Raw genomic sequence first — 22,146 nt, forward strand, 5'->3', positions numbered from 1 at the left:
TTCCACTTCCATGAAGGAAAAATGGAAGCCCAGGTTTGAGGGTCGGATGTAAGACAGTTATTTTGTTTAACCATTACTGCATTGTCACTAGGTCTGTGAGTTCCCATGCTCGCATGAGCCACATGTAGCATCAATGACCTCTGTGCAAGATTTCGGCAAAGACCTCCAGTCTTGGGCTCATTTCTGAAAGAATCACAGACATCCCTGATGCTCAAATTTCTCTTTATCCCACACCTCTGCTAGAGTCATCCCTCAACGTTGTTACCCACTACTCTGTGCAAAGCCTGGGGTCCTGCCTTCAAATCTGATGCTGATGCTCAGCTTGTGCCACCTCTGTGCCACAGTCCCTCTTGTCCTGTACAGAGTCCTCCTCCAAAGCTGAGGCCAGCATAGCAGAAGCTATGGCAGTGCTAGCTGGGGAATGAGTGCTCAGGGTGTGTGTGAGGGGTTATTGCAGCATGTTGGTCTGGGGTTTAAGGGGATTGATGCAAAGCACCAGGTCACAGGACTTTCTTTACAAAGGGTGCATATCTCTTGCACGTCTACCTAGGCCTCCTAAAACATGCGTGACAGCAGGAAATGTGGAACTGAGAATGCACCTTCATCCAGTTATGCTGTAGGCTAGTCCTTCCTACACTGCATGCTGGATAGTAATGAGATTGTTCAGCTAATTTGCTCTTTATTAAGAGTATTATTTGCAATGATGCTGAAGGCCATGTGCCAGAAAAAGATCTTGATATGCTATTAAACTTTTCTCTCATGCAGTCATTGCTCCCTGCTTTGTGTTCCCCAGAAGATGCTGCTCTTGGTGAGTTCAACCTGACCTTCTCTGAAGCACTCAGAGGACTCTTCAATTCTGTTTCAAGGCTAGGGTGAGAAGTCTGCTGGTAGGGCTGCATCCCTGGGAAGTTTGGATTTCTGTAGCACACTATGCTTTCTGCTTCCCTGCAGCAGAGAAGCCAACACAGTGTGGAAGGAAGTCGTTTGTTGCCGGGCAGACCACAAGAGAGCAGAGGATGGAGATGAAATGCTTGTGGTGTGCTGCTGTGGCACATTCTCCCTCTAAAAGGGCTGTTATTCGATAAAGATCCTGTTGTGCCTGGGTGTTTGTGTGGTGGAAGCAGTGTGTGAAGCAGAGGAAGTGAGAAGCCCTGAACTGATACCTGAGCACTGAGTACATAATTCAGACCTCTCTGCTGAAGACTTTGACACCCTTGCCATAAATAAAAGAGCACCAGAGTACAATAAACAACATTTTATTAGTTCCAGTTAAAAACTTCCTCTGCAATATAGTAAAATATTGACTTCAAGTGACCATATTACCACAAAATATGATCTTTTCCTTATAGCCTTTACATAGAATGGGCCTGTGAGAATGAGAATTTCATTGCCTTATAGCAAATGCAGCCTTATTTGAGAATAATGTGTCAACAACATTTTAATAATTCAACCACAGCATCCTTGTTGCCTGCCCTAAGCTCTCTGCCACAAGGCATGTAGATCACAGTATCACAGTATCATCAGGGTTGGAAGAGACCTCACAGATCATCAAGTCCAACCCTTTACCACAGAGCTCAAGGCTAGACCATGGCACCAAGTGCCACGTCCAATTTTGCCTTGAACTGCCCCAGGGGCAGCGACTCCACCACCTCCCTGGGCAGCCCATTCCAGTGTCCAATGACTCTCTCAGTGAAGAACTTTCTCCTCACCTCAAGCCTAAATCTCCCCTGGCGCAGCCTGAGGCTGTGTCCTCTTGTTCTGGTGCTGGCCACCTGAGAGAAGAGAGCAACCTCCTCCTGGCCACAACCACCCCTCAGGTAGTTGTAGACAGCAATAAGGTCACCCCTGAGCCTGCTGCCTCAGAAATGTGAGCATCATTTTTTTAGAGCTATGACAGCTCTTCTGTGGCAAACTCCTACTAGTTGCAAGTTACCAAGATTTAAATGACTCTTCCAGTATTTAACCTTGATAGTTTCTTCTGTAGTCAGTGCTTTTGTAACACTGCTGTAACTAACCCATAATATGAATCACAGAAGGAAAAGATGACCAGCACTCATGCCATTTTAGAGAAAAGAAATGCAGCATTTTTGTGCAGGCTGAATCATTTCCAGGTCCAGTGTCCACCCCGAATGTGTTTTGACAGGCCTGAAAGTTACCTTGTGCTTATATTTTCTCATAAAAGATGACAGCAACATTGAAGCTGTTTCTGATCTTCTAAGCTTAATAGTTTAGCTAAATCACCCTACAGCACCTGAGACTGTGGCAGATGTTTGTACAGAGGAACCAGGCACTTCTCTGGGCTGGTCTAATGGCAGAGTGGTTGTTACTGCCCCACTTTCTAAGCCCCAGTAAAAGCCAGGATGCTATGACATTAATGCTGCATACCAGTGAATATCTGGAATTATGTCATTATTGACAGACTTAGCCATGTTCTGCTGCATGAATGGTCTGGATACATATGACTCATTAGCTGCCATGGTCTGTTCTGGTATGCAAGTTTTTGTGTGCTCTGAGCAGTGCCTTCTGATAGTATGATCACAAAATGTACCTCAGGAGCAGCCATATGTCCCAAGGCAGCTCGGATACTGTTCCTTGAGACTGGCCAAGGCCAGAAGAAAACTTGATTTCCAATTAAATTGTGTTTGCTTTGTCAGCTGAACTGGTTTACCTTTCAGTTATGCTTTAGAATTTTTGTTTATTAAACTCCAGGATTCAGTACTTGCCTCAGAGACGAGCACTTGCTGTAGTGGCAAATTTATTAGGACTCCCTTAGGTGTTGAATAGGCTGAGGGTTTTTATTATACACACACAGAGCTTCTTTACACCCGCACTGTACATGAGCTGATGTGTTAAATAAGATCCAAAGCCCATTAAATGAAGAAGCCCATCTCTGCAAAGAAGACTCCCCAGGAACCTAAACTCTGTCTGTTATATCACAGCTGGCTCACTCTTGCTCCATCATGCTGACTGAAGCCATCAAGTTTTGGCAGATGCTTGAGAACCAAGATGCTGATGTGATCACCAGTCCCTGGCACAGCAAGGAATGTGAGCATCCCTGGGAGTTGTTTGGTTTTATTAGAAATATTTCTGTAGCAATGTGCAAGAAATTGGCTGTGGGCAGGGAAGAAAGATGTAGAGGAGAAAAAAAGCTGATCCTATTTCTCTTCTGAACCACTACTTATATTTTGGCTCTAAACCTAACTGGGTCTCAGCCAGAGGTTCTCCAGGGAGGACTTCACAATCACCATTCAGCAGGGGTCAGAAAGTAAAGTTTAAAAATCCCACACTGAAAGCCAAATACCTGAATACTTCGAACATAGGAGTAATCCAGATTGATGCTGCAGCTTGCTGTGCAGAGAAATAACACAGACAACAAGCAGCCAGGAATTCATTTGTGTGTGTGTGTGCAAACTGAGGTTTCATCTCATTTTGGTGTGGTTTCCCTCCATGGGAGTCAGGACCTGCATTTAACTGAGTCAGCATCATGCACTCCACAGAGACATTTCTCTGTCAGCAGAGCCCAGGACTTGCTGCACAATGTTTATCTCTACTTCCAGTATAAGGCTGTGAGATCGAGCTCGCAACCTTGGCCCATGCTGGAAGGAAGGAGGAGGGTTTCTTTTTTGGTGATTTCTTATTCGTGATCCTTTTGCACTGTGCCTAGCCATCTTGTTCTCTACATAACTCTTGGTTTCCCATTGCACGCATACCAAAGTGAGGTATTTCTTGCATAGAGCTCCCTTTTAAAAGCAATTGAACCAGCCTCCATACCTTTTGCCATTGGAATGGGCTGCCCAGGGAGGTGGTGGAGTCACCGTCCCTGGAGGTGTTCAAGGAAAGACTGGATGAGGCACTTAGTGCCATGGTCTAGGTGACAATGACTGGATAGGGCTGGGTGCTAGGTTGGACTGGATGATCTTGGAGGTCTCTTCCAACCTGGTTGATTCTTTGATTCTATGGGAGGGTTGTTCTCCCCTCAGTAAGAGTTCACGAACTATCTAAGGCCTCTCTATGCCACCCTACTGTTCAAAGCCACACTGCCTGAGCTGCATCACATCATCAACAAAGGTGAGTGAGGAGCAGTGCAGCAGTAGCAGTGCCACACTTTTCCCCCCCACAAAGAAATCACTAGATCTGGGTTGGAATTTTCTTTTAAGGCAGCACAGGTTGGATTCAATTTATTTTGTTAAAATATCATAGGTACAAATGTCAAGTATATGGAGAGATGCTGAGGCTGGGATGCCTCCTATTTATGGGAAACTCTGGAAACTTTCCAACTTCTACCCAGGTCAGATCGAATCACAGATCTTAAATAATAATCTAGTGAATAAGATACATATTAAAATTACTTTAGAGATACTGGTTCTCTTGTTCTGCAATACACCATTGTGAAAACACTAAAGGAGTGAATAAATGAGAGTTGTTGTTACTAATTACATTTTAGAATTACATTAATAAGCTAGTAACAGAGGAGCCAAGGCACTATAGATTCCTTGTTCTTACTGCCACTGGGCAAGTGAGTTAGCCTTAATTTCATAGTCTTTGTTTCTGGGACTGAAATGTGCCAAACTGAAGTAGCTCTTGCATGTTGGGATGGATATATCTGGGCTAGAGTTTAACAAGACCCATGGAGAAACAAACCTTAGCACCTGTCACAAAGGAGATGTGTTGGCCAGATGTTGCAAATGACAACACCTTTTAACACTTTGCTCCCATTTCCCCCTGCTTCCTGACTGGGATCTGTCTCTTTTTGAGCTCATCATAATTCTGGCAGTGAGAAGGAGCTTTTTAGGCTGCCTTGTGAAGTGCTTCTGCTGGCAGAGACAGCAGAGATAGCAAAAAGCAGCAAGGGGCAGAAAAGTCTTCAAACAGCCCAGCATGATATGGAAGATGATGTCTGCTCTGTGCAATGTTAGTTAACATCCTGTACAGAGCATTGTGAGCATTCATTTGGGGGAATTGGGGATAAATGAAGTTTTAGATTTGGGATTATCTAGAATAAAAAACATATGTTGAGATCCTTGTAGTTTTATCTGTAGCATATGAGCATCACAGGCTTCCTCTTGCTCAGACCTGTTAGGTGTACGTGATCTTGGCTGACGATGCCTTTCCAGCAAAAGACCATAGTAAAGATGCAGTCACATGTATAAAACCTTTGTTTTACTGTTTGGGTTAAGTGCATTTAAAGGATGGACTTACTGCTATGGCACAAAGCTCAATTTTACAGAGAAAGCTGTGCCCCCTGAAAGAGAGCTTCAAGTGCAGTACGAATATACTATCGCTCTTACATTAGTGCCACTCTGACAGCCCAAATGTGTCTGGAAGCTTGTCAAAGACCAGACTGTTGTTTGGCTTTTTCAGATGAGAAGAGTAAAAATTGACAACTGTAAACCACATGGCCAGTGTCCTACTGAGCAAGAGCAGATGACCTCTCTTAGCGTACTCCAGGGATGCAGCTATATTGCAACACCATTAAACACATCTTGGGTGCCCAGAAAGACATAAAACTACCATCAGGTTCCTCTAGCACTTGAAAACACAGTTAGTTAGCAGTGGGAATGGCCCCTACTAAAGTATTAATAACAAGAATGGCAGTTTGGAGCTGGTCGTGTGATGGCTGTATTCAGACATACCCATCACAAGAGGGAGCTCCACAGTGGCTCAGACCACGTTGGCACTGGGAGCACTTGCCTGTTACTGGACTGGACACTCTTTGTGTTCACACAGCCCTTTTGGCGGCCTAAACAACCCACTCTAGAGCCAAAACCCTGGAAGAACAAAACAAAACAAAACAAAAAAATTCCAAACAATATTCAGTCCAACTAACTGCAAAGTAATAAACCACTTTGGAATATCTGAAACATTGTGAGAGATTTGAAAAGCTTTGCTTCAGTTTCAACTCCTAAACCTTATAGAAGTTGTTCCACTTTGCTTCAGTTTCAACTTCTAAACCTTATAGAAGTTGTTCCACTTTGCTTTAGTTTCAACTTCTAAACCTTATAAAAGGTGTTCCACTTTGCTTCAGTTTCAACTTTTAAACCTTATAAAAGTTGTTGGAATCCAAAAGAGAAGACATAGAATCATAGAATCGTAGAATCAACCAGGTTGGAAGAGACCTCCAAGATCATCCAGTCCAACCTAGCACCCAGCCCTATCCAGCCAACTAGACCATGGCACTAAGTGCCTCATCCAGTCTTTTCTTGAACACCTCCAGGGTCGGTGCCTCCACCACCTCCCTGGGCAGCCCGTTCCAATGGGAAATCACTCTCTCTGTGAAGAACTTCTTCCTAACATCCAGCCTATACCTACCCTGGCACAACTTGAGACTGTGTCCCCTTGTTCTATTGCTGGTTACCTGGGAGAAGAGGCCACCCCCCACCTGGCTACAATGTCCCTTCAGGTAGTTGTAGACAGCAGTGAGGTCACCCTTGAGCCTCCTCTTCTCTAGGCTAAACAACCCCAGCTCCCTCAGCCTCTTACTTATATATAAAAGTAAGGAAATCAGGATTTTTTAAATCAATTTTTCAGACAATTTCCAGCTATCAAGATAACAAAACAAACCAACAACCCATCCCAGATATGCATTTTTGCATTCAATTTCAGTGTTTGCAAAGCAGCCTTGGGGTTGGGTTGGTGTTTTTTGTTTTGTTTTGTGGTTTTGTTTTGTTTCGCAGTGGAGAAGCTGAAATAAGGGTTTTTTTTTAAACCACTTGCTAAGGTGTAGTCGTGTGACTTGGCTGTGTGTCAGTAGGTTTTTGGGACAGTACTCCAGCTGGTATTTGATCCTGCTAGGTTTATGTTAGGGGTCATCTGGTTGCTAAGGTAAGAGGTTTACTGTTAGCAAGATCAGTGCTAGGGTCAGTTATGCTGCTGGGTCGGACTCTTGGGCCTGATCCTGTTGCCAGGAGAAGTGTTTGTTGTCATAGGGTTGATAACACAGTGGTTTCATGAAGGGGGTGTACTAAGCCAAATGGCTTCTTCTTCTCCCTTTACAGTTCCCCCTGGCCCGCCTGGAAGACTGCCTAGGACTCAGCAAATGAACTACCTTTAGCAAGAGGAGTCTATGTGAGAGTGACCACTTACTCCTCCAGCACAAGAGATGAAGGTATGAGGGCATCCCAGGTACATCCTGGCAAGAATGTGGAAAAAGGTGAACATTCATCCCCCCGTGCTAGTGGCTCAGGGAAAACTGGAGCTTCCTTGATACAGACCCTGCAAGTAATGGACAGGTGGGAGATGCAAAGGACATTTCAAGGGTACTATTTAGGTCATGTTCAGACACTTCAGTGGAACATTACTACTCCATATATAATTATGTAGACATATAGACATACCTCTCTACAGCTCTATATAGGCATAAATCTGTGTCAGGATGTATTACCAAAAATAACACAGTCTTATATGACATTCTTTCTTAATTTCTTTCTGACTTTTCCTGTTGGAAAGTTCACCAGGCCACAGCCAGCTCTGGCATAGAATAATTATGAAATGCTGTTATCCACATTCCTTGGGAAAGAATGCAGTTTGAGGAGACCTGATCCAGGTGGGCTGTGCTTGCCAGAAGAAACCAGTTCTGCCAACAGGCTTTCATCAATCTCAGTGCAATCACAGAATGAATGAGTCTCTCCTGGGTTAGATCCAGGTTTCATCCTCTGCAGTTTATCAGCACTGGGAATAGAAATAAGGGTTGCTCTTTATCTCAGAGTCTGTCTGCCATGTGTTGTCTGCAAATGTAAGGAATGTCCTGAAGAAGGCCACCTTAGCTCACCTAAAATGCTTCATATTGTTGTTGACAGCACTGTTATTCGTGACATAGCAGCAAGCATGGGAGGAACTTTTTAATGTGCTTTTTGTGTTGACATTCACTATGACAGCTTTAAACAACTGGAAGGGTAGTTGTGAGAGGAGTAGGTTCTCACACTGAATGGCAGCAGGCAGGAGTGTGAACACACTGGGGAGCTCCAGGACAAGGGACTCCAAGCCAGCGCAGGGAAGAATTAATCTGTGAGGCAGTTTGACTTTGAGAAGCCCTGGCTTTTGAAAGCTTATCTCCAGCTTTGAATATTTTTTACTTTTTGCTGGAATCCAACTTCTTTCTGTTTCTAGAAGGATTCCAAAGATCATCCCTGCTTCTGACAGTTTCCCCCTCTCTCTTTCTTTCAAACTACCCCAAATCTGACTTTATTTGACATGGACTTTGACATGGGAAAGTGTTTACTTTCTAGCACTGCCAGCTGCCACCCCAGACACCTGAGTTAAACCTGCTTTAGTGGAAATATGGAGCTTTAGGCAGTTGGGACAGAAATTGTTTCCCTTCTGCACTATTGAAATGCTGCTTTCTGAGTGTGTTCAATAACATATTAGAAGCAAGTCTCTAACTGGCCACAGAGTACCAAAGACCTGACTGTTTAATGCAAAAAAAATCACCATCATGAAAACTCTGAGAATAACAAAAAGAAGCAAGGGAAGACCACAGGTCATTTTCAGCCATTCCCTATCAATTTAAACCACATAATTATAACATTATTTTTAATATCAGAGGACAAGGGTGAACGTAAGGTCATTATAAGACCACGACAATCATCCCAAAGACAAAATAAATTAATTACTGGCCTCTGTTGTTGTAATGAGCGTTTCACAAAGAAAACCCAACAAAGCTCACACTGAGGCTCAATTTACTCAAGTGTTCCATGTTCTTTCTATCTCCTAAAAGGCTCTGAAGCAGAGTTCCTTTAATTAAAATGACTGATGTACACCAATTGCTCCAAATCACACATTTGTATGTATTCACTAGAGCCCATGCAACCTGTTATGTACACTGTCAGCAGCTTCTGTTGCTGCTTTTTCAGTGAGAGAGGATAAAACTGAGAGTCCTTTATTTACTCAGAAAGGAAACATAGTATATCTTCCAAGCACATATATGCAAATCTGTCAATGTATTTGTGGTAAAAAACATAACTATCTAACTTTTGTGTTTAGTCCCTGTCATATTCAAACCACAGTACCACTTTTGTTCTCAGGAAGGACTGATTGGCTAGTCAGGGATCAAAGCAGAGCAGATGTAAATAAAATTGCCAGTCTGGACAAAGAGTGAGCCAAAATCCCTTTGCAAAGAGTCACCATTGTGCTTCATAATGCATCAGGAATGGTGTGGTCAGCAGGAGCAGGGAGGTCATTCTGCCCCTGTACTCTGCACTGGTTAGACCACACCTTGAGTACTGTGTTCAGTTCTGGGCCCCCCAGTTTAAAAGGGACGTTGAGATGCTTGAGCGTGTCCAGAGAAGGGCGATGAGGCTGGTGAGAGGCCTTGAGCACAGCCCTATGAGGAGAGGCTGAGGGAGCTGGGATTGGTTAGCCTGGAGAAGAGGAGGCTCAGGGGTGACCTTATTGCTGTCTACAACTACCTGAGGGGTGGTTGTGGCCAGGAGGAGGTTGCTCTCTTCTCTCAGGTGGCCAGCGCCAGAACGAGAGGACACAGCCTCAGGCTGCGCCAGGGGAAATTTAGGCTTGAGGTGAGGAGAAAGTTCTTCCCTGAGAGAGTCATTGGACACTGGAATGGGCTGCCCGGGGAGGTGGTGGAGTCGCCGTCCCTGGGGCTGTTCAAGGCAAGGTTGGACGTGGCACTTGGTGCCATGGTCTAGCCTTGAGCTCTGTGGTAAAGGGTTGGACTTGATGATCTGTGAGGTCTCTTCCAACCCTGATGATACTGTGATACTATGATAATGCAACAAACAATAAGATAAACTGAAGAAAAATGTTAAACCATCACTGACAAGATTTTGGAGACCAGAATAAATCTGCAGGACTGATTAGCAATGAAATGGCACTTAACCAAGCAAGAAGGATTTATTAAAAATTGTAGTTGTATATTTTGCTTATCAAATATAATTGAATTTATATCTGTGTACACATTGCCTTCTATCCACAGTCTCCCCATGGAAAGTAAGCTTTTACCCTGTCCTCTGAGAGTCTGCCTACTTTTTGACTTCTGTGCTAGTTTGAAGCAGGCTGAAATGTTTTGGTGAAAAGAACTAGATAATTGGATATGAAAGGAAAATAATGGTTGTGTCTCCTTCCCTCATCAGTCTCGCTGAGAGGTCTGGGAACAAGAAGTAAACATTAGATAACTTTCTCTATTTTGTTTCTCACTCTGCCTTTGCCTTCAGACCGAGCCACATCTCCTTAACCTCACTGCCACTAACCTTCCTTCTTAACCTCTTCGCTGCACCTCTATTCTTTCTCAGGATTTGGGGTAAGGTTGAGAGGGGCAGGGGGAGGTGTTGGGGTGGCTTGAGAACCCCTCCTGGGGACTCAGGTTTCTGGGAGGGGAGTTGTGCTTCTGTATTACTTTTCCTTTGTATATTTCTGTATATAACTGTATATACTGTAAATAGCTGCTTGTATATTGTGCTGCTGTAAATAAATAGCTTCATTTATATTCCCAGAGCCCTTCTGAGTTAGCTGGGGCAAATTCAAAAAGTGTAGGGGGGCGAGTAACAGCCTAAACCACCACAAATACCAAACAAACCAGATTATGTAGGTTCTGTCTAAATGTAGCACTGACAAAATTAGAAGGTTTATTAATCTGTATTTTAACATGTAGATTACATTCTGCTCTGTGATGGAGAGACATTATGCAGTATACAGCGGCAGCAACTGAGAAATGCAACATGAACGGCATCCATATCAGAAGCTATTTACCTTAATCTAACAACTTGAAAATTGAACCTTATTCCTGAAACACTCTTGGTTTTGAAATTCTCTTTTTTACTTCTTTCAAAGTGAGCTCCTCCCCAGAAAGACTGTATTTTCTGAGTTCCAAGGCAAAGTTGGCTCAAAAATTTCAGTGCTTGCAGAGTTAAGATTATGCAACACTTCAGACCGTAAGAGATCTCAGGCCTGTTCAAGGAGGGTTAGCTCTGAGGCCAGCACAAGCTGTTCAGGGCTTTATCCAGTCAGGTGTTGCAAACTTTCAAGGGTGGAGACTGAACAATAAATGTTTATTCAAGTGTGGGCACTGTTGTGGAGGGCCTGTAGGCCCAAAAGCAGGCTTATTTATGCCTGCTCTGCCTGGACATGTCTCTCTGCCTGCACCAGGGGTAAACGAGCACAAAGGGGCACAACAGACCGGGGCCATAAAGTCAGTTGCCCAGGACACAGATTGTGTGAGTCCCCACACGCCCAGCTCGTGCCTGCCTGGTGCTAGGCCCACGCGATTCCTGTATTTGGAGTCCAGGCCTGTGGGTTTAGCCTAGTATGGTAAGGTTTGGCTGACTGCCAACCTGATGGCTCATTCGAGTGGCCAATGAGGCCATTAACTCACATTTAATAAATAGGGGTGCACAGGCTCACGTGCAGCTTTCCCCACATTACTTGCATCTCCGCCACGTTGCTTGCTTGCCTGCCTGTGTACTGCCTTGCAGCTTTATGCCTGCCTTTAGTCAGTGTTAGACCCATGCTCAGACTGCACAGAATCCTACTTCTGCACCTGGAGATCCTTCCTGTGTACCCCTGGAGAGGGCAGCCAGCAGGATCCAGCAGCACAAGGTCAGAGACTGCCATTTCCCCTGAAACCAGAGGACTCCAGCCTCAAAGTCCACAGGCAGAGACCCTGAAGAATTGGACACTTGCAATAGGCTGTGACATAGCTCTGGAGGGTGATTATTGATCAATCCGAATTGTGAGTAAATACTTGGATGCCTCTGTAATTTCTGTTACCTCTGCCACAAAGCAGAAAGCAGATTATAGTGTAAGACCCCAAGCGACATTAAGCCGTGGGGAAAACTCTCTCTGTTAATAGTTTCAATGTTTGCTAGTTATTAATAAGTTTCTGTAGATATATTAAAGTATCTGTAGATATATTAAAGTTCAGCGGTTGGGGGTGGTGAGAGTTGGAATATTGGAAGTTAATAAATATATATATTTATAAAATATCCTCTCGCATGAATTAATTTCTCCCCTCCGCCACAACCGGCGCACGGGCAGGATCCCCCTCCCCAACAGCATCTGGATCAAAACACAAACCAAACTAGCATGAGCTTCTTCATTTCCACCCTGCGCCTCTGCTGCAACTGTCCGCTGTCAAATCACAAAATGGCAAACCTGACACAGCTCTGCACAGCAGGTGAAATGAGCCTCAGAAAATCATCAAAGGCTAAATCCAACCCCCCACTGAAATCATTGAAGAGATACCCTTAGAGTTTCTCTAGTCATCATTTAGCAAATGCCACTGATGAAAGGAAGTGTCTGATGGGATCAGGGCTTTTGTACGGGAGGAAGGCTGGGAGCTGAGTTCAGGTTAAGGAGTCAAACCACCAAGTGTTGGTCTGTGTCCTGAGAGCAGCCTCAGTCCTGCAAAATTAAGAATTTGCTCCAGAAAACCTCTACCACATATATTGACACTGGAAGAGTGGCGCAGGGCCTGTGTCCCATCTCCTTGTTGTACTTATGAACAAAAGGACTGATTTCTCTTCCTTTCTCTCCAGGAAGCCAAGAGTCAGTTGGCTGAAAACAGTCCTGCAAAAATAGCCTAAGATGTGAATTGGGCTGAAAAATCATTGGTATAATCTGCCCTTGGAGCTCCTGCATTTCAAGCTGAATTGGGGAAAGCAGTATCAAAATGAGACAAGGTAACACAATATTCCAAATATAGATATTTATAAGTAGACACAATACAGTCAAATTTTCCATCTGTCCACCAAGGTTCTCTCATTATCTATGATGATAAAAAAGAGTTTATGTGAGGACGAGTGATACTTTGATACAGATCTTTCAAAGAAAAGTGATAGACCAAATCACTTTTCCTAGAACGTCAGACTTTTATCTTTTTATTTTATTTTTTGTTTTAGTCACAGAGTTTACAAGACCAAACTTAGGTATCTTTTTCACATTTTAAAAGTTAATGCTGTGTTTCAGTGGGTGCCTGAAAACAAAACAAAACAGAAAGCATTTCAGTTATAATAAGCAAAGGTTTTCTCATCCTAACAAAAAATTGAACGCTGTTGGATTTCACCTGACCTCGCTCCTTATCAAAATATTTCAGCCTAAGGATCAAGATAAGTTGAAGTTTTAAACTGCATTATAAACAACCTCTGACTCTAGGGGAACATACTTGGAGATTATCAAGAAATAGAAAGAATCCAGCAGCATGTTAGTGGACACTGCAAAAGTATATGAGAGGTCTAGAGCAGCTGCAGCTGTACTTTGTTTGTGTAAAGGTTTTTTGACGTGGCTGTTGCATTGTGCATCCAGTATACAATCTTGTCAATAACAGCTGGGCAATCAATGTGTGCAAAAAAGGAATCTTGGGTTCATGGCATGCTTGTAGCCATACACTTTCTATCTGTCAATACAGTTTGAAGGCAGTGAGTGAGGAAAGTTCAGCAGATGTGGCATCTATCCTAGTTCCCATAGGGCTGACAAGATGGTCTCAAAGGTTTTACTTTGTGTGATATATCATGCAACACATCTGGGCAAAAGGGTCCTTGCTTTGGCAGTGCCAGCCACCATAATGGTAAAGCAACAGTAGCAGCAAGTGGTGGCTTCATACTGTTGCATTTATTTTTTCAGGTGGTGTTGCCCCTTCATCTCACTGATAATTGAGTGCTTACTCAAACTCACTCTTCTTCAGTGATCATCACCTTGCATCATTCAGCATGGTCAGATCATTTTCCTTCCCACCCAAACCAGATTCAGACATACAGTGTTGTACAAACATCAAATCTGTGTGTGTTTTCATGTGCTCATCTGTCCAAATAGTTCTTTAAAACTCTCGTTGGCATATTTTGTTACTTCAGTTTTCAAGATACTCCTTCAGCAGCAAAATCATCTAAATCACTGAGGGACACTATACCTGTATTTGGGATTGGGCTCATGTCTTTTCCTAAGTGAACTTGAGTGTCTTCAGTGCCTTGCCTGTAGGAGTAAGAGGCTGGTTCAATGTAGGGCTGACTATCCACAGCTTCAATGTATCTGTAGTCTTGATGACCATCTTTGGGTAGTTCAGCTAGTTCTCCTGGTACAGCTGGCACTAACCAGGTAGGTTCAGAGGGCTGAGAAGGTGGCTTCAGCACTGCTACAGATGAAGCTGGTAAAGGCATGACTCTAGGGTAGGAGGCATAGGGAGAATTAATAATTCCTGAAGAGGGGGGCTTGTGTATGTTCCCTTCTGAGGAAGGGACTGACACTTGAACATATTTTCCAGTTTCTGGATCATAAAATGTTTTTAAATTAACTTCAGCTGGTAAATCAATGACATAGTATTGACCAGAGTCAGGGTCTTGGAGGAGTTTACGCTGGGTCAAAGAGGGTGAAGGGCTTGCTGCTGATACACCACTGTCTATTCCAGCACCGATTTCCATGGCAGTAATGGTGGAGTGGGGGGGAGGATGGGGAGGAGAATAACCCAAGGGTGAATGAGATGCTTGTGTCTGTCCAGAATGAGAAGCCTTTCTATCTACAGCATCTGTACATTCAGTCTGATGTTTTCTCTGCTGCTCTTGCATTTTCCTTCTCCTGCTTGCCAGTTTTTTGGCTCGCCGCAGAGCCTTTTCTGTTTTTGGTGGCACAGCAGGAGGCTTTCCTGCTGCTCTCTCCCCAAGTCCCCTGAGCTCCAGTCTCTCAGCTTCCCCAGTAGAATCAGAAAGCAGATTCCTCCTTGTTGAATCAAGTATCTCTTCTGCAGACATACCAGGTTGGTTCTTTAGTACCATGTGCAGCACACCAGGGTTTATAGCATCCTCTGTCTCTCTAAGGCCAGAAATTTTTGGTTTGTCTGATGACAAACTGGCAGCAAGAGAGTGCGTCGTGGGGCTTGGAACAGTAGAGCATGCAAGACTGTCTAGCAAAACTGGTTCACCTTCTGTATGTAGGATGTCCTCTAAGGCTTCATGAGATACTGGAGAACATATGTGGTTCTCTGGTATGGAAGCACTCACAGGGGAAATTGTGTCCCTGGTAATTATTTTTTTTGCACAAGAGCCACCCTTGCGATTAGATAAATGATGATTCTTAAAGTAATTTGCCTTTCTTTCTGTGGGATAGTTGGGGTTATTTTGTGCTTGGTCACTTTCCAGGCCTAAATTAGGCTGTGTTAAGCTATGCCTTGCCTTCCTGGCCTGGGACTTCTCTTTCCATCTGCAGACATTTTCCTCATTCGTTTTCCCAACTTTATTTAACAAAGCACAAGTCTCTTTGTTCTCTTCCATCAGCTTTCCTGATGAAAAACTCCCTGCATCTTCCAAAATACTAGGATCCAGTGTTGCTGAAGTAGATCCAGACTCACTGGCCTCTTTCCCTCTGTCAGCTACACCATCCTTCACATCCTGCTGCCCTCTGCACCTTGATGCCAACCAGCCTATCTCCTGGGCACGCAACATATTTCGGTGCCGCTTGTTGCACTCTGCTGGGGTCATAAACCTACTTTCCATTTCCTTATAACTGCTGCTCACTGTATCATCCAGAGAAAAGGACCTAAACAGGGGCAGCTTGACAGCCCTTATGACTTGAGGTGACCTGAATGTGTTATCTTTAATCATAAACAGACTGGGTTTTGTTGAGCTTGAAGGTGGTGGTGGTTGTGGTTCCTCAGACCTAGGGAGAGACATGTCCCTTGCAGTGTCAGAAGCAGAATCCATGCTCTTGACCTCTTCCATTTTCTCTCTTACTTTCTCTGTCAGCAAGTTCCTCTGTTCATTTTCAGCAGCTTCCCCCTCTCTCGTCTCTGCTGCACTAGTACTAGAACTGGTACAAGCATAATACTGTGGTTCATCTTCCTCAATATCTTTTCCTCTCTCTTTGTGGTTTTTCTTATTATCTGTACCCATTTCACTCTTAGTCCCCTGGCTTTCTTGAAGGTGTGCCTTCTGCATCAGGGGCACTGGTGGAGATAGCTCCTCCTGAAGTGGCTGCTCTACTGTGGAGACAAACGATTGCTCTGAAGAACTAGTGCTTCTTTTGCCTTGTGCTTCATGGCCAGGTACTGCCATACTGGTTTGGGTGCCACGATAAGGCACATCCTCTGCTGGTGAAAGTTGGTTTGGGAGTGCTTTGAAACTGAAAATATCATTCTGAATAGCAGTCTGTGCCTCATTTTCCTCAGCCTGGACACTGGGACTTTGCATAGACTGCTCAGTTGTTGTAGCTGTATTGTCATTATTGAATGGCTTTGGTGATGGATACTGCTGATGCTTTCTTAAATCAAGTTCATTTGATTCATGTCTGAACAAGGGGAGGTTTTCATTATCCCCTGCATTTTTAACCAGATCTTGATGTTTTGAATTATCTTGCTGCAAGTTGTCTCCAGTCTGGTAAAATAAAAGGTCTGCTGTTGTCTGGGGTGAACTCAAAGTCAGGTAATTGTCTGTGAAGTGCCCAGTTAAATCAGTTTTATTGTCCTTTTCATGGACACTGCCAGACAACATGGAGGCTATATCACTCAATTCATCTTTCTCTACAATATTTTTGTTGCTTACTTCTTGTGAAGTCAGAAGTGAGGCATTCATTTCTGTGCTACTTTTTATACTTCCCCTAGTTCTGTTTTTCTCCTCCAAGGCCCTTAAGAGGGGAGAAGGAGTATAAATGCTTTTAACGCGTTTGCGCACATCCTTCAAGTTGAATAACAAACTTGAAGCTTTCGATTTGTAACTATCCCGAGACCTGTAATCAGTAAATGTGCTTCCATGCTGGTCTCTCAATGCCATGCTCTCTGCTGGAGGAGGGGTTAATGGTATCAGCTCACTTTCTACAGGTTCCATCTCCTGCTTTGGTGGTATGATGGGTGTTAGGAGTTCAGTGATGTTGAAAGAGGAACTGATTGATCCATGGGAATTTACCTGTTTAGCTAGAGGAGTCACATCCAGACCAGGTTCAGCACCAGTCACCTGTTCAGACAATGTCCACGTGTCATCGCTGACTGTGAATGTCTCCTTTGAAGCTTGCCTCCTCTCTGCTCCCCCTTTTGTAGCCCTCTGTCTCCTCCAGGGAGGACAGGTATTACTGAGTTGAGAACTGAGGACCTCCTCTTTGGCTAAGGGGGCCTGGGTTCTTGGTGCAGGTGGACTGGGTGCCTGGGACATAGGTGAGGGTGAAACCATCCTGTAGGACACAGACTGAGGTGACACAGAGGCCTGAGACAAGGCAAGGGGGGAAAGCTGAACTGACATTGGGTGTGGTGGCACAGGAGGCGGTTCAGGTGTAGGAGGTGTTGGGGAACGGCTCTGATGGGTAGGGGGTAGAAGAGGAAGTGCATGTGGGACAGGGGGTGGTTGAGGAGGATGCTGGTGCACATGGGTCCTTGGAGGTGGTGTGGGAGGAAGAGCAGCAGGAAATTTGGTGTCTGAAGGGAGGGTTTCCTGAGGTACATGTACAGCTGAGAGAGGAATGCTGAAAGCAGTTTCTGGTGGAGTTGGCTTCTCTTGAAAATCTTTCTTCTGTTTTTTAGCAACAGTACTCTTGAGAGGCGGCAATTTGTGATCCTGTGTTTGAGATCCTTTAATAAAGGGTGCTTCTTCCAGGTATGTAAGGTCTTCTTTTTCCACATTTATATTGACAGGTTCCTCCTTTTCGGTCAGTTTTTTGTGATGAACATTCCATGACTCAAAAGCACTGTTTTCACTGTGAAGAAAATTACCTTTTTTTGCTGGTTCATTAATTTTAACACTTCTGTTTTTCAAAGTTTTTTTAGATGAACGGGAAAAATTTGACTTGGCTACTTTTGACATCTCAATCAGCACAGGATAGTAACTTTCAGAGTCACAATAACTCAGGTCTATTTCATTAGGTCTTTCTAGTGGCTCATGTTTGCCACTGAGACAGTGGCTATCTTGGCTAGCCTCAGAAAGTTGAGAAAGTTCCTTATGGTTGCTTAAAATGTCCGTGTCATCCAAGCAAGCCTTATAATTTCCATGGTTTAGTTTCCATTTTTGAAAGCTGTTCTTACTGGGCTGCTTAATGGCTATTGGGGAACCTCCTGGCCCTTGGTCTGCAGTCTTATCAAATGTTCTAATCAGTGAGGACACTTTGGAAGCATGTTTATTGTTCCTTGGACCAGTGACTGGCAAACTCAGATTTTTCCTTTCCGTGGAAGAGGTGTTATTTTTGGCAATCCTGTTCTCCTCTGGAGCACACTTTGGTAACTGCTGGAATGTGGAAGCCGATATGGTATGTTCGTTGTTTCTTGCTGTTAGTTTGTTACAGATGTTGCTCTTCTTGATGGCATAGCTCAGCGTTCCTGGGTGAAATTTAGCAGAGAACTGGAGGGCAAAGTCAGGTGAAATGGCAAGATCTGGTTCATTGTAGGAGTCTTCAAGTTCTGCCACACACAAACTTTTGAAAGCCCGGTCCGTGAGGCTGCTTACCTCTCTGTCTGTGTCATCCAGGAGACTCCCAATACTCGAGGAGTCACTGTGTCCTTCTGTATGTTTCTTATTTCCCTGCATTGTTCATGGGAGTCACGAACAAAGTATCCAAAGGATTAATTTCAGTGTCAAACGGGCAGATGACTGTGTGGGGTGGCTCCAGCTACTTGCAATTCACAAACACGAAGCGATTCCTCTAGACGATGCTGCTGCACATCAATTCATCTCACAGAATAGCTGAAGGAGGCTGCCTTCTCTGCAAAGCCAAACATTGTACGTTACTTTTTGGATCAAACAGAGAGCATTTTTCCAGATATATCAGTCACTGACTAATTTTCTTCAACATTCATTCTGAACAAGATGGTAGCAACACAATAAATACCACAAAAAATAGTTGTTGTTTTGGCCATATCAAGTAGGTAGTAGCTAAACTGGTAGATTAATTTCTTGAAAGTGCCATTAAAAAAAGTGGGCTTATCTCAGTTTCTTTACTTAGTTTCTTAAACAAGGATATAAGTGTCAAATTCCAACCATAAACCCTTCCAAGTGATGTGCACAGATTTAGCTAAGAAAGTCAGCCTTTAAAAAGTAATAATTAGGGAGCAAATTCAAAAAAGAGCATCACTTTGTGCATCATTGTACACTACCTTCAAAAGGAAGGAACAGCTGACAAAACTCATGGAAAGACATCATTATTATGAACTATTTTGTTAAAAATAAAGTTATTATAGGAGATTGTATTCTCAGTCATTGTGATGTTTTGGGTGTTCCCTGCCCCCCCACACTTTAGAATTCACCCAGACTAGACTCAGCTGGCTCTGGAAATATGAATGAAGCTTATATTTAGAGCTAGCACAATATACAAGCAGATATTTACAGCATATACAGTTATACACAGAAATATACAAGGTAAAAAGGTAAAACAGAAACACAACTCCCCTCCCAGAAACCTGAGTCCCCAGGACAGGCTCTCTACCACCCCTTCACCTTCCCCCTATCCCTCTCAACCCTACCCCAGTCCCAAGGAAGAATGGAGGTTCGGCCAGAGGGTTAGGAAGCAAAGTGGATTAGTCCAAAAATGGAGGGTGAGGTTAGAGAGTAAGATGCAGCTCAGCCAGCAGCCCCAGTGAGAGTGGTGATCTATGTTTTTATTTCTTGTTCCTGTACATCTCAGCAAGCCTAGGCGTGGAGTAGACATCACCACTGTTTTCCTTTTACAGCCTGTAATCTAGTTCTTCTCACCAAAACGTTCTAGCCTGCTTCAAACTAGCACAGTCATCTTTAGCTCATGACTGCAGAAAATGCGGTCATAGAGATGGCATGCTGGAGGTGTCCTGTGGCAACTACCCTGAGCAGAATCCTTCTAGGAGAAAGCAGAATGGCACCACAGGTAAAGAGGATGCTGTACTTTATTCCAAGCAAATATTGCTGGAGTAAAATCCTTTAGCCACCCATATGCAGGCATGATTGGCTTGGCATATTTTAAGTCGAGGAGGCTGCTAATATGATTTTAGCCAGCAGAAGGCAGGAGTGCCTAGGGGACTCTAGCAGACACACTAAAGGAGGGAACGTTTGGTTTCAGTTCCAGAACTGCTAAGTTCAAAATGCAACCCCTTCAACACTGTTATTAAATATCACAACCTTCCATTTGTCCCAGATTACAGTGCACAGTTAGGGTCCACAGCGTTGTGGGTTTTGTCTCACACACATCAGTCTGAAGATAGAATGGGAGAATGTCTGAATGGAACAAGTAAGCATGAAATAGTCTCTTAAGCCATACTTAAACTCTTTAAAAAGCCACACTAAAACTCTTTAAAGTTTACTCTGTAAACTCTTTTGTTACTTGTTCTTACTTTCAGGGCCTGAACAGGGTATTGAATAAACTACATTGAGACTCAGTTTAAAGTCATATTGAAGAGCTAGCTAACCCCCCACTCCTTATGGGAAGTCTGACCATTATCCCCATTTCCTAGGACATTTATGATGAGCTGAAACTGCACTTCACACCTACCACACTTTCTAGCTGTCTCCATCTCAAGCTTGGATTCACTGTAGAACTGAACAATGAAATTCAGATTTCAGTGCCTCTAGCTGTCTAAAACCACCATTCAACTTTGGCCCACCTCAGTGAAACTCTTGGAAATGGGCATTTTTTTCCCCGTGATGAGTCAATGCTGGCCAAAGTGTGAAAAGTCAGAGGAACGGGGCTTAATCAGGCAAACTACTCATGCTCAGTCATTTCTTCAAATGAAAACATTCCTCACCTTTCTTTACTATTTTAAAAAACCCTCAGCCAGCCTATTTTTAGACTCAGAGTATCATAGTGAATCTTGACTCTATCCTTCCAGCCATACAATTCCAATGACTTATGCAGAACTACAATAGATTTACACCAGAAATAAAATGAACTTTAATAGACTTCCTCCGATTTCCTTTCTATAAACATTGTTCAAAGGTGAGTTTCACTCTCTCCACTGCACACACATTTTTGCATGTAATGCAACAAGGCCAAAAAAACAAGACAAAGGAAAAGCCATCATGCCTTTAGTTTTGGTTCTTAACTGTTATATTTGTTCAATGTACAGTACATACCTGCCATGTCATCTTGCTTCTCATTTTTAGAACTCTCTCATGCTTGCAATTGGCTTCATTTCTGACCATCTTTAGTGAGGAGGTAGAAATAGTCCAGTGATATAGATTTGACAGAAGTAGCATCCCAGAATGTTTCCAATCTTGAGCATTTTTTACCTCAAATGAATTCTGCAATTTCAGAACAAATATGTTTCTTTACAAGATTATCTCATGCTATAGTCATTAATATTTTTTGTTGCTGTTCATTTACACTTAAAAAAAACACACATTAAGAGGGATTGACAGGATTTCTTACCAAAAGAATCAGGTGTCCACCCCTGAGTGATAATAACCAGATACCTTGAGGGTAGCTTGTGGAGTGCAGTCAGGCACCTGGCAAACAACTCTCACAACCTCCAGCACTCTCTGGAAGCTCCAGGAGGGACTAACAGTTGAGTGAGTAATGGTTTCCTGGCAGTCCACCCATTGCAAAGGGTGGGTGACATCTCCAGGATAAAAAAGAGGGGTTGCGTCAGATAACTTCATCCCCTCTGCCATACGTATATGTCCCTGCTGTGCCACCCTTTCAGGTGGACTGCAGAGAAGAATGTGTCTCCACTCAACCTGCATATGACTTCTTACTGCCAAGAAATATAGACAGATGTCAGTCTTGTAGACTGGGAACTAATGCAGCTGAGGTTAGACAGTCTGTTCTTTTCATTGTCCCTGTTGTAAAGGAGATGAGAGGTGGGCAGCTGGGATAGTGAGGGGCAGTAAGCATCACATCTTTTTGTTTCTGTGCATGAACCAGAATCAGGACGTGCTAAGAGAAAGTGAACATGCTTTTCTTTTGCTGTGGAGACCCCCAAGGTTCAGAATAGTTTGTTTAATCTTTGCAAGAATATATCCAATTGCTACAAAGAGACCTTCCTGGCCCTGAGGTAAAGCAAATAGAACATAAGTGCAGATGCAGTAGATGTTCTTGAAGCCAGCATCTCCTCTAAGGAAATTTCTGTGTCAGTCTGTGGTATTCAAAACACAATGGCAAAAGTGGAAAAAAAAAAAAGACTCACTCACTGGGATGGTCTCCTACATCTTACCTGAAGAAAGACATTTGTCAGTACCAGCCAGAACTTTCTGTGCTCTATTTAAGATGGAGAAGGGAAGGGAAGGGAAGGGAAGGGAAGGGAAGGGAAGGGAAGGGAAGGGAAGGGAAGGG

At 43.6% G+C, this 22,146-nt stretch overlaps 1 protein-coding gene across 1 annotated transcript; it reads right to left on the minus strand.

Moving 5' to 3' along the window:
• Positions 1–12,710: 12,710 nt before the first annotated feature.
• On the minus strand, positions 12,711–18,512 carry C6H10orf71 (chromosome 6 C10orf71 homolog). Its single transcript, XM_064144762.1, has one exon. The coding sequence runs from the start codon at positions 18,435–18,437 to the stop codon at positions 13,800–13,802; it is 4,638 nt and encodes a 1,545-aa protein (XP_064000832.1). The 5' UTR covers positions 18,438–18,512; the 3' UTR covers positions 12,711–13,799.
• Positions 18,513–22,146: the final 3,634 nt, after the last annotated feature.

This window comes from Pogoniulus pusillus, chromosome 6, assembly GCF_015220805.1.
Source record: "Pogoniulus pusillus isolate bPogPus1 chromosome 6, bPogPus1.pri, whole genome shotgun sequence".
Taxonomy (NCBI): domain Eukaryota; kingdom Metazoa; phylum Chordata; class Aves; order Piciformes; family Lybiidae; genus Pogoniulus; species Pogoniulus pusillus.

Coding starts and splice junctions, on each gene's coding strand:
- C6H10orf71 (XM_064144762.1), bottom strand. CDS start 18,437: ATGCAGGGAAATAAGAAACATACAGAAGGACACAGTGACTCCTCGAGT.